This window comes from Protomyctophum parallelum (assembly GCF_964188405.1).
Source record: "Protomyctophum parallelum genome assembly, chromosome: 20".
Taxonomy (NCBI): Eukaryota; Metazoa; Chordata; class Actinopteri; order Myctophiformes; family Myctophidae; genus Protomyctophum; species Protomyctophum parallelum.
The window spans coordinates 16,363,308-16,379,656 of record NC_139718.1 but is presented as its reverse complement, the minus strand read 5'-3'; the positions used below and the strand labels follow the sequence as shown (position 1 = coordinate 16,379,656).

Genomic DNA, 16,349 nt, shown 5'->3' with positions numbered 1-16,349 from the left:
GTGAAGTATCTCTGGGTCTTGTTCACGAGTGAGGGGAGGACGGAGAAGGAGATCAGCCGAGGAATCGGAGCGGCAGGGGCGGTATTACAGTCGCTGTACCGCACTGTTGTGACGAAAAGAGAGCTGAGCTAGAAGGCACAGCTCTCTGTTTACCAAGCAATGTTCGTTCCTATTCTCACATATAGTCATGAAGTGTGGTGGAGAATCTGAGAGGCAGGGGCGATATTGCAGTCATTGTACTGCACTGTTTGATGACAAGAGAGCTGAGCCAGAAGGCAAAGCTCTCCGTTTACCGAGCAATCTTCTATTCTCACCTATGGTCATGAAGTGTGAGTCATGACCGAAAGAATAAGGTCACGAATACAAGCGGCCGAAATGAGTTTTCTCCGACGGGTGGCTGGCATCTCCCTTAGAGATGGGGTAGAAAGATTGGTCATGTGAGAGAGACTCCGAGTAGAGTCGCTGCTTCTTTGCCTGGAAAGGAGCCAGCTTAGGTGCTTCAGGCATCTGGTTACGATGCCTCTCGAGCGCCTCCCTAGTGAGGTCCTCGATGCACGTCCCACTGGGAGGAGACCCCCGGGCAGACTAAGGAAGAGATGTTTGGATTACAGCCATCTAATAGAAGAGTTATGATATTGAGGGGGCAGAAACCGAGCGCTGTTCATGCAGCCTGAACTGAGACAAGCTGGAGTTGGAAATACATATTGTTTTCAATGAGGGCGGCGCAAATAAGAGCTATTTTAAGATGTGCAACATGACAACTGTTTTGAAGTATTATACAGTAACAACTAAAGTCTCTTTAATGTTTATGTGGTACTATTACTACAAAACTATCTAAAATAAAAAGGTATTTATCATTAAAGCTGGGCTGTTGCCTGAGTCCAATGCATTTCTGCCTACTTCCGGTCCAGGACTTGTCCCAGTTGGTTGTCCCCATTCTCAATAGAAGCCATTGGACTGGCCCCATGAAGTGAACGCAGTTTGCGTAACTCTGTCTATATCTAAGGCTCTGACTAAAAGCAGCTAGCTGTGTACGTGTACATTGGAGCTGCTTTGTAACTAATGTGGTTGGTAATGTGGCTGAGTGAAGACTGAATAAAATATGACTGTAAAAGCTACAAATGTATGGGGATGGAGGTTTCACAGATGTGATGACAAGGCCACATCATTAGGTAAAGTATGCTACCCACAAACTACTGGGAAATGTAGTCATTTAATTTACAGGGTTCCAGGGGTCTGCAGCAAAATGTGTTAATATAACATTAACATCAATTCAACGATTTTAACCATATACTTTGGCTATTTGAAAATAGCCAATCTACAAGCTCACAAATGCATCATGGACGGTGCATTATTGTGAGCTTGTAGTCTTGAAACACTTTTTGGGGGGACAAATTGAGTATTTTTTAAACAAATCTGGGGGTCCCTGGCACTGGGACTAGATGGGGTCGGCAACCAAATATTAATATGGGGGTCCTTGACATGAAAATGTTTGAAAACCAGTGGTTAGAACACTGCAATAATGATACCATAGATGTACATTTTTGCTAGTTTATTTATTATTTTGTATTTGTTGATTGAAGTCTGATATATAATAATATAAATCAATAGGTTTAAAAATAATAATCCGATAGGTATTATGTTGTGCAAATTTCATATTCTGGGATTAAATTGGATTGTTAAACCTTAGTAAACTAATACTTATATATATTATCCTTTGTTAGTTTTATACAATATTTGACTAATCAAACAGCCCCATGGAAAAACTACAGGCTATAACCCACGTCACCAGACTCTCCGCAGTACCTGTGGAAAGCCTGGTTTCTATTCCAAATCGATCAGTGTAATCCGGTCTAGATCCCGCCTACTGTATCCGGTTATTAAAGCCCACACATTTATGCACCTACCATTTCGGCATTTCCGTTTCCGCTCTAGACCAAGAGCAGATGCAGAAATCTGCATGGAGAAGTGATCCACCCCCCCCACACACACACGTCTGATTGATTGTGACGTCACTGATGCATCCCTGATAGTCCAGACTAGAGTAGACTTCTCACTGGCTCTTTGGCAACATAAGAGATCTAGTTGTAAAACATCCAGGGAGTTATTTATTAGCTTTTATGGGTGGGATTATGTTTTTTATTTGGCTAAAGAGGCGCATTGATTCCGAAAGATTTATTGAAAGGGTCAATTCCAATTTGTTCAGTTAAGTAGAGATACATCGGGCAGCTAACTGCTGGCCAACCTGCTACGGTTACTTTCCTCGGGGCTGTTGGTTGAAAGTTAGCCTCGTTAGCTTTTTAGCAAGGTGCTAACACCGACCCCATTGGGATTAACGGGACGTGGGGCTAACGACGCTAGCCTGCTAAGCTAAAACAAGGCTACCCCCGCTGTGTGTAGTTCTTCCGAGTTCCCCATCTTTTTTCAACGACCGACCATGCCGGCGATGTTGGAGAAAAGCGGGACGGAGATGTCCGGGAAGAGAAGGGGTAGGAATTCGGTGAATAATAATAATAACCATGATAACCCCAGAAACACTAAAAGTTTGTCTGCCACGAACGGGAGCAGCAACAATTCATGGGAGGAAGGAAGTTCAGGCTCCAGCAGTGATGATGAACATGGTGGGTAGCCTCGGTCTCTTGTCTTACTTACTCCATGAACACTTGGTCCTTGAAAGCATCAAACCCAGGTGTGTTTCTGTGTGTCTAGGAGGCGGCGGCATGCGGGTCGGGACTCAGTATCAAGCAGTGGTACCCGATTACGATCCAGGTGAGATTTATTGCAAACTGCTGAAGCCTATATACTAGCAGACCTCAGAGCCAGTTGGTAGCCTCGAACAGTCCACGAGTTGAGAGGAGAAATGAAGGAATCCAGTCATCCATCTTTTTCACTTCATCCGTTTGTTATATATATATATGTCCAAAGTGGAAGTTTTAACTTTGTTTAATTCTACTGGCTGAATTATAGCTGCTAATATTTTAACGAATTGAGTCAAGATTGGTCAATCTTGCAGCTTTATTGTCCCCAACGGGATATTTTGAAATACATATGCAAATGCTCTTGATTGTGATGTAATATTGCAGGTGGGATTCCTGTAATTGATGGCATCATTTGCAATTCTAAGAAAGGGAGAAAGTAATAAGATATGCAATGGGTTCTCACACATGTTGCCTACAAGCTAACATACTGTTATATAATTCTACATCAACTTTCAGTTGATGTAGAAGTTTTAAGTTCCTTCATAATTTCAGCAGATTTCTCTGTCCATTGTCCAGTTCCCTTTTTTGTAAATAGTCACTGGGTCTGAAGAAAACAACTAGGCCTGAATCAAGCCAGCTACAGAAAACTAGAATGAAATATTTTATTTGATATTAACAGTAACATTATGAATTCATTCAACAGATACTAAATTACCCAACAACTCATTCACTGTCTAAATACCTTGCAGACGGTGATATAATTCATAGAATAGAAGGCAGCATTATTCAAATTGTAACTCAAAAGTGCCAGAGAAAGCAGTTACTGCGAATCCTACGGTTTACCAAAAGTATTATTAATACTTATTACTTGCGCAAGCAGAGCGCACAATTAATAGTTTTCGTCCAGTGCTTCGATGCGTATGTCGCCGGTTGATTTGTATGCGCTGTGCCAGCGTATGACGTAATGACTACTTTATTACGTCATCATTGAGAGCTAGTTATAGTTACCAGTTATACCCTGACGTCATATGCTGCTACGAAACGGGGCATACGCAAAGTAACCACAGTATACCGCTAATCAACTTACAAATTACATATACATAGAGGCATTTCATTTAATACACCCGACACTGATCGACATATACGTCACCATCGAAAGCCGTCACTCATCCGTAATTACAACATTATGTAATTGATTGTTAATTACGTAACGAAAGAATGAATGAGAATAAATAGAATTACCTTCATGTTCTTCACTGAGATTTGACAGTTTGTAGCGGTCGTACTTGCGCGTTCTGCTTGCGCACTAGTAGGCCATTTATGGCCTACTTGTGTGCAACAAGCAAGTAGGCACTCGACAGAGTGCAGTTCTAGTTTGTGTCTACATTTGTATACGAATAAATGTATACAGTAGATAAGGAATTCTTTACCCCTATGGAATGGAATCCTAGCATCAATTTGTTGTACAGTGTGTGTGTGTGTGTGTGTGTGTGTGTGTGTGTGTGTGCGCACACACCTGGCAGACAGGCTTGCAGTCACTCAAAGGAGACAGTTTAAACCAGTGTTTCCTGGGAAACCAGTGGGTTGGGTGCCATTTTTGGGCTACAGAGACAGACTTATTTAATGGGGTCTTTTTTGTTTTGTTTCCTTCTTTAATATTATTTCAAAAGATCCATAAAAAAACCCTACAAAATAAATTAATACTACATTTCATGAAATAAAAACTTAAAGGGACACTTCACCCCTTTTGCAACCAGATCTTATTTTAATGATGTTTGGGAGACAAGAAACACTTTCCTGAGATTTTTATGTAGATAATGTGTTTTTAGATATTTCTGTATTTCAAAGTGTCCTTGGACTACAATTCCCATAATGCTTTGGCCCACTGCTCCTCCTTGTGGATAGGGGGAGGGCTGTCTTATTAAGACAACATGTTGTCCAAGGACTATTAAATGAGGACAGGAAGCGAAGACCGTACGGTAGACTCCATGTTGCTCCCTGGAAGGAAAGAAACATGTGCAATTGAGACCAAGGAAGCTTTGAGAAGGAAAGGAAATAGTCATGTGACTGGGCTGCGCCATGACACTTTCATGGGAGCCAAACCACACCCGGAAGTTGCAGAATGCACTGGAGTCAATGAGAGCCCAGTGACCAGCTCATGAACACTATTTCTAAATGACTGAGATGTTTTGTAAAGTAATTGTTTCTGGAAAACAACAGAAGACATATAACACATTATTGTCTGCTGTGTTGCTTTTCGATGTGTACACTGTCATTTTATAGAGGTATGGTATCTAAAGAGCACAAAGCACCTTTCTGAACGTACCAAGTATCGCGAGACTTCCCATCGTTTCCTGTCTGTCAGTCAAATCTCGCGATACCTCCGAGCCAGAAACGATACCTGCTGCTGTTTAGATCCTCAAATAAAATGATATACTGTGCACATCGAAAAGCAAGTGATTACAAAACAACCTGTGATATGTCCGATTTATATGACAAAGGTCTCAATTGTTCATAAATAATGTTTGTTATGAGCTGGTCCAGCCGGCTCCATTCACTGCCATGTATTCATTGCACTTCCGGTGTGAGTTTGGCTCCTATGAAAGTGTCATGGCGCAGCCCAGTCACGTGACTCACAAGTAAGTGAGCACAGTGTCCATGACATCACGGAGTCCATGGACACTTCGAAATACTGAAATATCTAAAAACACATATTTCCCACATAAAAACCCCAGGAAAGTGTTTCTTGTCTCCCAAACATCATTAAAATAAGATCTGGTTGCAAAAGGGGTGAAGTGATGTAGTGAAAGAAGGGGTGAAGAAGTAGTGAAACTGAAAATAGCAGCTCTAAAAGCTTTGTAGATCGGCTATTTCACTAATTTGGAGAGAGACACAAAATGTCTCTTTTGAGCTGAGACAATTTGGGAACCAGTGTAAGAAAACTGATTGTGCAATTGTTTGTCACCAGTGTTGTTTTTGGCAGCAAGTTTTAGTCATAGTCTCTTTAATAGTTTTAATTTAGTTTTAGTCACATTTTGGTCACCTGGAATGTTTTAGTGTTAGTTATTTGACTAAATATCATAAGATTTTAGTTGAATAGATCTACAGTTTATTTAGTCGAACAAAATGTATTTTGGCAGCCCTTGATGCTGTCGTAATGACTGTTAACTGACTAATTGTAAAATGACTTATACTGGATCTCTTGTCCACTAGTCCCTAACATTTTAGTTTCAGGTGACTTGTGAGTAGAGTGAGTGTAAGACTTCTAAGTTGTGATTGGTTAGGGGGGCCACCCGCAATGTTTACAAGTGACTTTTCCCTTGTCTGCTCTGTAAAGGTCTTATCTACAGTATCTACAACCCACTGCCCTCCCCAGATTGCTTTCATGAGTTCTTGTTCTGTAATAAGGGCAGACAACATAGATTACAAATGCATATTTTTTAAATTATTTCTTTGATTGCACATCATGTGAATAGTATGTCCATAATGAAAGCTGCTCTTGTGAATGCACCCAACAGTATGTTCCAAAATACCATACCGATTAGTCTGTAGCGTGCATTTGGGACGGCTATATTGCTGTACCTGTTGCGGTGCGTCCTAACATCCTGTGTGTTCCCAGAGGTGGCCAAGGTGGCTCAGCAGAGAGACAACCTAGGCATGCTGGTCTGGATTCCCAGTCTGACGCTCGCCGACAACAAACGTAAGATGACAAGGAAATCACTTTTTGTTTTCTATGTGTTATTTATTTTCACATATCATGTTCATGATCATGTTCATATCATGTGGATGTATTTGACCATTTCAATTCATTAAAACAAATCCTTATTTATTTGAACTCTTCATCGTATGATCAAGTCATGTGTATTATAGGGCTGGTGGTGCACCCAAAAAACATGAACTTTTAACATTCAGTAGATTTTCTGTGATCTGGGGTTTTCTGGCTCAAACAGGTGCTCTGATTTGCCGGCAGTAAGTGATGTAAGACCCTGCAAATCCCATATATGTCAATGGGATTTGCCAGCAGATGTCACTGTTTTCACTGTGTTGCCTGTTTTCATTGTAGCTCAAAAGGCTTCCAAACCCCAAAGAAAACTTCAGACCACAGAAAATCCACTGAATGTTCAAAGTTCAGGTTTTTTGGGTGTAATTGAGGTCATAAAACCTAAAAGAAAAAAGATAAATAAATTAAAATGAATGTCATAAAACCTTTAAAGCAAACCGTTTTGACCAAGTACAGGGCAATAATGTATTATAATAGTGTTTTGTAAATTAAAGTGTGTGTGTGTGTTTGTGTGTTTCAGTGGATGAATACATCGCCATTGCCAAAGAGAAGCACGGTTACAACATGGAACAGGTACATTCATAATTTGTTGAAATAGCAGACCTACAACCTCATGACGTGTCGCAGATGTGACGTGACCGCACTATGAAGTTCCGGCACATGACGTCCGACGGAGCATAAATTAGGCTTAACCCTCACTGTAGTCTGAACACAAAACAATCCTAAATAACACTATAAAACACCTGCCCATTCTTTAACCACTTTCAACTTGGTGTCCCAAATTTGGGAATGGCATTATATGCAAATTCTTCTGAAAGTAGCAGTCTTTATAAAATAAATTGGCAGGTATTTTTGTCTGAAGTTCATAATGCTAGTGTTCTTACATACAAACATAACATGGTACTCGTCTCTGACTCTGTTTTCTCTGCCTCTGACTTCTTTCCAGTCCTTTATATCTACCAGTGACCTTTGGGATTCTTGTGTTGTTTAACCTGAAGTTACAACCTCTGCAATTGGTTTATTATATATTCATTTAATATATGCATTTACCTCATTCATGCCATTCATCTGTTTGTGTATGTGTGCAGGCCCTGGGGATGTTGTTTTGGCACAGACACAACATAGAGAAATCTCTGGCTGACCTTCCGAACTTCACCCCATTCCCTGACGAGTGGACAGTGGAGGACAGGGTTCTATTTGAACAAGGCTTCAGCTTCCATGGAAAGACATTCCACCGCATACAGCAAATGGTAGGACCACACACATACACACACACACGCACAGTGATATAAGTAACATTAGATAGTATCTATCTAATTAGATAACATTAGATAGTATCTATCTAATGTATAGATAGTATCTATCTAATGTGCTAATTCTTCTATAGCTGCCAGATAAGTCCATAGCCAGTCTGGTGAGATTCTACTACTCTTGGAAGAAGACGCGCAGTAAAACCAGCCTGATGGACAGACACGCACGCAAACACAAGAGGGAGAGAGATGAGAGGTGAGGATATCCCTTAACACATTTAGGCATTAAAAAAAATGTCATGACACATTTCTGAAAAACCTCATGTTTCTATTTCAGTGGTTCTCAATATTTCATGTCAAGGGCCCCCCATCTGAAAATATGTTGTTCCAGGGACCCACCCCCAGATGCAAAGATTTGAGTTAAAAACGTTCGCTCTGAAAGAATCTATATTCAAAGATTTGAGGCACATTTTCACAATAAAAAACAAAAATCACACCTGTGTGAACTGAGTGGTGCAACTCCCCCCTTTTTAGTACCACCACAGAAAATCTGTCTCTCCAAGAACCACCATAATAACTGATGTTAAAATATCCAATTTGGCTATTAACACAGGAGGAAAATGTCATTTATTCTTTGAATTGTTTAGTTTTTGTTCCTTTCCTAAGCTTGTGTGTGTGTGTGTGTGTGTGTGTGTGTGTGTGTGTGTGTGTGTGTGTGTGTGTGTGTGTGTGTGTGTGTGTGTGTGTGTGTGTGTGTGTGTGTGTGTGTGTGTGTGTGTGTGTGTGTGTGTGTGTGTGTGTGTGTGTGTGTGTGTGTGTGTGTGTGTGTGTGTGTGTGTGTGTGTGTGTGTGTGTGTGTGTGTGTGTGTGTAGTGAGGATGAGGTAGAGGAACATGCTGCCCGCCCTCCTAGTGACGCGGAGTATGAACCCAGCAAGGACGACAAAAAGGAGGTTAGTAACAAACGGTTTCATGGCCTGTTGTTGGCAGAGTAAACCCTAATTTATACTGCATTGTATGACGTGTCACGTGTCCAAAATGGGGACACCAGGTTGACAGTTGTATACAGTAAGTACACTTTAATGTGGTGTCCTCTGGGATGTACACTAGTGTATTATTATGTACCACATAAATAAACAACGTATCTCAAAGGCTGTTGAAAACGTGAGCCAATGGCAATGTTGCTGTCGGGCAGAAACATTGTATCCTCATCATTTTGTCCCCTAAATGAATACTCTACTTTGTCGTATAAGAGCGTCGCACAAAAGGAGTGACAATAGCCGAATGACATGCTCACAATTCATCGCAATGTGACACATTGTGATCTTGTAAATGGGTTATTTTAGCGAATTGCTTTTATTTGTGTGTGTTTCAGTACTTCATTGAAGTATTGAATCAATGAAAAAAAGTATTAACAAAACTGTGACTACATAATAACTGCATTGGATTCATTGGAACACAGGTTCCACCCAACGGCGACGATATGCATATACAGTATCGTTTGCAGAAGCCTTCTTTAATGTGCTAATTTCTATTGTGACTGAAATCAGCCTGCTCATTAATGGAGTTATTTCTGTTCCAGCTGGGCTCTGGTACAGAGAAGGTAGAAACCAAACCAGCTACAGGACAGAAGGTAAACCTCTACTACTAATCATTCATCTTGTTTTCCATTCATTTACCTTTTGCACAATGGTGTCGTGCAAATATAGTGAAAATGGCAGATGGGCTAATTTGGAACTGTTTTGGACATTTCTTGAAACGTAATAGTAGGGATCGATTACTATTATTTTATTCATTGATTAATATAGACATGCAGCAAAAGTTGTCAGGATCGGGACCCAAACACGCTACACGCTGTCAGGCAGGATCACCAGCCTAGGCGCCTGGACCACTCGGCCGGCCCAGGCCTAGTTTTAGATTTTTTTATCATTAGGAGGAAAGCCTTGATTTCTTATTGTAGAAGTGGAATAGGTATGCTGAAAGAAAGCATGACTTAATTATGCATTCTAAATGTATGTTTGTTAGTTAACTAACAAAACCCAGCTCTCTATCAATTCTCAGTATAGCTGTTTCTAGCATGTACTGTAAAGCTATGGTGACATTGACAGTGGGTCATGTTTGGGTTGCGGAACAATTGTTAAGGGTCGCGAGTAAATGTCCCCTGCTTGGTTTTCTACATTTAAAAATGTATTTCAAAAGTTCAAACAAGAAACTTCATCAATTAAAAACAATTCCAACATTTTTCTAAAGTATTTAATACAATTTCCATTAAAAAAAAAAAAAAGCCCAGGCCGTAGCGTAACGGTCTGGGCACCGGACTGGTAATCCAGTCGCAGTGTGCTGCGGGTTCGACTCCCGGACCCGACACGGCCTTTACTGCATGTCATCCCCCCATCTCTCTCCCGTTTCCTGTCAGCCTACTGTCTGTCCCTTCAAAAATCAATAAAAGGCGTAAGCCGCAAAAAAATATCTTAAAAAATATCTTAAAAAAAAAGACAAAACAGACAGACAAAAAAGCAGATCTACAAGCTCACTGAGCCTGTAGATCTGCTATTTTCACTAGTTTGGGTCCCTTCTAATTTCCCTTTTTGGGTCTTGAGCTACAATGTTTGGGAACCACTGATTTAACGCATTTAGTCTCTTCGATTCTACAAAATGTCTTGACAGTTTTCTGAAAAGCTCTATGTTTCTATGTCATTGGTTCTCAAATAATTAATCTCAAGGACCCCAAAAATTATATGAAATTGGCCACCGACCCCCATCTGAAAATGTGTTCTTCCGGGGACTGCCCCAGAGGCAAATATTTGAGTTTAAATTTTTAGTTCACTGTGAAAGAATATATATTCAAAGATTTGCAGATCTACAAGCTCGTAAAGCGGCACTCAGTGCCTTGCTATGAGCTTATAGATTTGTTATTTTTCAATTGCTAAAGCATAACGTAATCCTTAAAACACCAAAAGGCGTTCCCGTCCGGAATGGGTTAAAAGATCTTCTCCTCAGTAGTGTGTGTTGTGTCTGTCTCCCCTCCAGCCTGCCAGTGCCAGTGTACCAGAGAAGCCCACACACGTGAAGAAGGAAGTCCAGCCTCTGTCAGGAAAAAGTCTTCACAGAGCCAAGAAGAAACCTCCTAAAGGCATGCATCTCAACCAGGCAGACGTAGCGGCCATGTCCTCTAGCGCCCCCGCTGCCATAGGGGTCATACGTCAACTAGACGGTGAACTTGTCACAATTAAGAGACAGGTGAGCTGGAGTGGTGATTTTATGCGCGCGTGTCCCTCCCTTTTGTGTGTCATGTAGCGCTGTCTTTCCCTTTAATTCTGCTGTCCGTTTCCTAATATGGTGTTTCCTGTTTAGATACAGACCATTAAACAGAGCAACAGTGCACTGAAGGACAAACTCACCCCAGGACTGGAAGATTTCAGAGTACCAGAGGTACGCACGCACACGCACACACACTTACACACACACAAAGAGAATACTTCATTGCCCTGTAATAGAGAGAAAAAAAACAGTCTAAAGACAGTCTTCTTCATGATGCCATTGTTGTGGTCAGGTGAACCAGAAGTTCAACACCAGGTGGACCACAGATGAACAGCTGTTGGCTGTACAAGGTAAACCATACGAATGCATGTTATTTTTAAAATGTCAACATGAGTGACCTCAGTTGCCTCTGTCAAAACCTGAAAATGTCTAGAGGAAAGTATGAATGTGCCCGAGGGAAGTTTCAAATTTCAACTCTTCCCATTGGTCACAGCCATCAGGAAGTACGGTCGCGACTTCCAGGCCATCTCAGACGTGATCGGGAACAAGTCAGTGGTCCAGGTGAAGAACTTCTTCGTCAACTACAGGCGGCGGTTCAACCTGGACGAGGTCCTTCAGGAGTGGGAGGCCGAGCACGGCATGGAGACGGGGAGAGCGGAGGACGACAAGATGGAGGTGATCCCCACCTCCTCGCCGGAGGAGCAGGGTGGAGCCATGGCTGGGGGCGGGGCCGTGGCCCCAGACACCCCAGAGGAGCAAAAGGAGGTGAGGAGGAGGGAGGGAGGGAGCATAAACACTATATTTCTTTGTTCGATTATGTTTTAGTCTAAACCAGTGCTTCTAATTGTTTTGAATTTCAAGAACTCCCAGTTGCATGAGGCCTACAATTTGTTTTCTCTTCTACCAATCTACACTGTAAAATCCTCATGTTAATTCAAACCAGAGCGTATAAATGGAAACCATTGGCCTTGTGGCTAGTGTCCTGGAGACTTAAAAAACAATTGATCTATTATACTCTGCTTTGATGTACTTTATTCTGTTCTACTCTGACTTTGACTCCAATGTACTCAGTGCTACTGTTGTTTTTTAATCCTGTGTAGGACTCCTCCTCTCCAGTGGACTCCCAGAAGCCTCTTGCCTCCTGAGACAGCCATCTTGGATTGGACCCACTCTTATTTATCCACTCCCCTCATCGCTACTCTCTTCTCTCTCTGTTTGATATGAGGAGCCAACAGCTATGACCTTTGACCTATGAACATTAGCACACCTCCCAGAGGTCATTTCCTGTTGCGATCCTCGTGCTGACCTTTTTAAGTTGGACTACAAATCCCAGTTTCCTCCCCTCCTTTTGTCCACAGCTGACACCAAATACAGACCGACAGAGAGACGGGTAGACACAGAGACAGGTAGACAGACAGACAGACGAACGGATAGATGGGAAGATTGGAGGATGGGGGGGAAAACGGGAAGGCTTACAGATGGAAAGACAAACGGACATTAATCTACAATGATGGAGGGTTGCTTGATTGACTTTAGTAAATGATCAATGTCAGGTAAACAAAGAATCATATTTTAATTATTTTATTAGGGTTTTAGTGTTTGATATTGAACGCATTGCTTCTGGACTGACTGGTCTGAGACCAACACCAACTGTCAAAATCCATTATGGACACTGATCATTTGATTGAATTATTGTCCAGTGATTGATAAGCAGGGATACTAGCGGCACTTTATGCCATTCATCATCTGTCATCACACACCCACGTCGACATAGTGACAACTGTTGAAGAATTGTTTTTATTTGTTCTAACTGTATATTGCTGCTTGAAGAGTTTCATTTCAAAATGCTGCAATGCTTCCTGTTTACATCTGTTCTCTAAAATTGGGCTTTCACTAATCTTATTTTTAGACTGTTCAGAACCAGATGGACAAAATATCAAGCCATGTACACTACACTACACTACATGTATTTTGGTTTGCAATAGTTTCCGTCACAATTGAACTCACCTGCAAGAACTGGTGTCTGACATAAGAAGTTAAATAAATGCAACACATGTTTCATTTGTACACTGTGCAGCACTTTGGTCAATCTTGGTTAGTTTTAAATATGCTTTACAAATAAATTGACTTCACGCGACCATAAACGTGATGGTCTCTCTCATCTATCACCATCCCTTAGTGCTAAGTTTTTTTGTTTGTTAGTTTATTTCTTCTCGGGTTTGGATCAGGGCTGGGATCATTATTGTAGCTTGAGCTTCAACTCTGTTTGCTTAATTTTCCAACAGAACTCCAGATGACCATTTTGGTTCCATTTGTACACTCTTTTCAGCTCAAAGACACACTGGGCTGTTGATGTATGTACATAGGCAGAAATTAGACGTGACCTATTTTTTAAGTTTTTTTTTATTTATTAGATTTTATCCCGGTTCCTTGCACTCACTAGGAGCATATTAGTCTTGCGTTGCCAGACTGTTGCCTCTCGCAATTTCCAAATGCTTCCGTCATACAGTCTGGAGCAATCGAAAAGCTATCATGAGTAAAACATAAAGGGGAAGTGGAGCCTCCTCCCCACTTCCGTTTCGTCTTTACATTCGCGCAAGTTTATCCTAATATTAATGGAAAACATCTAAGCATATATAGCTTGTTGCTTAGCAGAAAAGGAAATAAAAAATAAAATGTAAAGATATTTTAAATATATTTTTTCGTGAACGGAAATAGCAGCTTCCTTACTCGGATTTCGGGAGGTGTAGTTCCAGACTATATAGCATTGGGAGATTGTGGAATAGTTGTGTGGCTACGTGAGACTAGGAGCATAATGGTCGTTGCAATAGAAGGCTGAGCCAATAGGTTACAGGACGGTGTCTTCAGCCACATGGACACTTAACTGGGAAATAGGTCATTTTTGAAATGAAACTCTTTCTCGTACATTTCTCTTCATTCGTTTTCAAACCATCTAGTTTTGAAACTTCATGCGTTTGTGTTCAGTTTAGGATCAATCCCAATCTGCCGTTTGGGACCTAAAAAAGGGGTTTTCTAGTAGTAACAGAGGAAAGACGTCTTCAATGGAGGAATAATGTGTTATTAAACTGAGGATTTGTCAAGGAAATTACTTTTTTTTTTGTATTGGGCGGTGGGTAGAACTGATGCAATTATTTTCATTATATTTTATTATATTACTTTGGGATCAGGGAAGGAAACTTGTTTACCTGCAACAGTGGCTGGTACATGTACATCCCATAATACACCAACTCATGTTTACCAGGTGCCTACATTGTTAGAGTAGAAATGAGCCCTAATGATGTAGAATATATTGAATAAAATGCTTGTAGCATTAACTTTGGAGTCTACATAATATCAGCTTTTTACCTTTTTATTTATCCAGTTATCTGAGCACAATTGCTGCTCTTCAGTGATATCCAACTTCAGGCTCCATGGTCTTAGGAGCTGCTTAGCCTTGGTAAACCATCCGGGTCGCGTGATTTCACATTATCGTGTGTCTGCAGAAGACTCGTGAATTCACGTGGCCGGGATGGTTTACCAGGGTAGGTGCTGCTCACTAATGAGCGGTACCAGCGAGGTGGAACGCTAATCTCCTTTTATATTGAGTTAGGCGAGCGAGTCGCCGTGCTGAATGTTGCAAAGTACGCTTCAGCTGACTCGGTGCCGTTTGAGTTACGTTCCAATAGGGACAGAATCGTAAAGGCCCCCCACCCCAAGTCTAGGTTAATCTTGAGATGTCAAATGTGCCCTAGTAGTTTCTGGTAGCCAGAGCCAGAAATGCCCTTTTCTATACATATATATATTTCTTTTTTTTATTGTAATACGGTGCATTTGTGAGGGATTTTATTGTAATAAAAACATACTAAAATGTGTTCAGTTAATCTGGCACATCTGAAATTGTAACATAGATTTCATATCCACCCAAAATACTAGGCTTGTGTATGAAATACTAGTTTTGTAAACTCAATATACCGTAGTTTACGTTTTTTTGGCAAAGCCTAGCTTTTGTTTTTAATTCCATATTTGAACATGTTCCCCCCCACCCCACATTTAGCTTTTTTGTTAGTATTAATTATAATAACCTTGCTGGACACATTAAAGCGCCCTCCTCGTATCCTTATAGCATTTATGCACAAACCACAACTTTCCTGATTTAAACTTGCCAAAAGCATGACAAATAGCAGACGTAGAAGCTCACAACATGTCACGTCTGACGTGTTGCTTGTAGATCAGGTATGTACGAGTATGAGTATCAACAGTAACTTACTGTAGGGCAAAGCATTAAACTAGCTGTTGGTTTCCTGCTCTCGATTTAAGTGTGATGAATCACATAGATTAAGGTTGTGGATACTTAAGCTGTTTATTATTTTTGTAATGCGTTGTATTTGAGCAATTTGAGCTGGACACCTTTTACGACCAAAGTGTAATGAGGTAAACATACAGGCAAGATTTATGCCCTACAGATGTAAACAGCAGGAACTGAAAAATAAAAAATATGATTTATAGTGCGGTTTGTGTTGAGAATAAGACACAGTTGTGTATGTCTGCTTCACACAGAAATAGAACGAGCTTGTAGATCTGCTATGTTTGCTATTTTTGAAGTTTTTTTGTTTGTTTTAACCATGTTGAACACAAAAAAGTAAGATCTTGAAACTTGGTCTATAATGAACTGCCCAGAATTCGGACACCTGGCATGGCAGGTCCCATCCTGGGAAAAGTTTGTAGATTTGCTATTTTCAGTGAAAGTCTTTGATGTAGAGCGAAAACAGAAAACAATATAGAGAGCCCTGAGGGACTCTGCTCAACAATGTATGGTTTTTACCCATTCCGGACGGGAACCCCTTTTGGTGTTGGCGTTATTTCGCTTTTGGAATAATAGATCTACAAGCTTTAAAAAATAGCAGATCTACAAGCTCATAGCGCGGCACCATTCTTTTTAAATTGTGAAAATGTGGCGCAGATCTTTGAATGTATTCTTTCAGAGTGAACGTTTTCAACTCAAATCTTTGCTTCTTGGGGGTCCGTGGAACAACATATTCTGGGTCAGCGGCCAAATACATATAATTCTGGGGCTCCTTAATTGACATAAAATAGTTTGAGAACCACTGACATAGAAACATAGGTTTTTCAGATAACTGTCAGGTTTCAGAAGATATTTGTAGAATCGACCTCAGGTCTAAATGGGTTAAGGCCTGTTCATACTCCAGTTTGACATTTTTAGGTGACTACTCACCACAGAAAACGGTGGTTGGTAAAAACATGTGTGAGCCGTGACCACCGCGGCATGACATTGTATTTTTTCAACTACAGATTTTCAAGTGGGCCCTGATTCAGATGCTTTAGGTTGTTATTGACACTC

The 16,349-nt window shown here is 40.9% G+C and overlaps 1 protein-coding gene across 1 annotated transcript; it reads left to right on the top strand.

The window, feature by feature from the left end:
* The first annotated feature begins 2,031 nt into the window (after window positions 1–2,031).
* rcor1 (REST corepressor 1) lies at window positions 2,032–15,880 on the top strand. Its single transcript, XM_083792240.1, has 13 exons — window positions 2,032–2,621; window positions 2,710–2,769; window positions 6,319–6,399; window positions 7,001–7,053; window positions 7,569–7,730; window positions 7,868–7,986; window positions 8,604–8,682; window positions 9,312–9,362; window positions 10,760–10,969; window positions 11,084–11,161; window positions 11,283–11,340; window positions 11,484–11,755; window positions 12,091–15,880. The coding sequence occupies exons 1-13, from the start codon at window positions 2,438–2,440 to the stop codon at window positions 12,133–12,135; spliced, it is 1,452 nt and encodes a 483-aa protein (XP_083648366.1). The 5' UTR covers window positions 2,032–2,437; the 3' UTR covers window positions 12,136–15,880.
* Window positions 15,881–16,349: the final 469 nt, after the last annotated feature.

Coding starts and splice junctions, on each gene's coding strand:
- rcor1 (XM_083792240.1), top strand. CDS start 2,438: ATGCCGGCGATGTTGGAGAAAAGCGGGACGGAGATGTCCGGGAAGAGA. Junction 6,400..7,000: donor GACGCTCGCCGACAACAAAC/GTAAGATGACAA, acceptor TGTGTGTTTCAG/TGGATGAATACATCGCCATT. Junction 7,731..7,867: donor TCCACCGCATACAGCAAATG/GTAGGACCACAC, acceptor ATTCTTCTATAG/CTGCCAGATAAGTCCATAGC.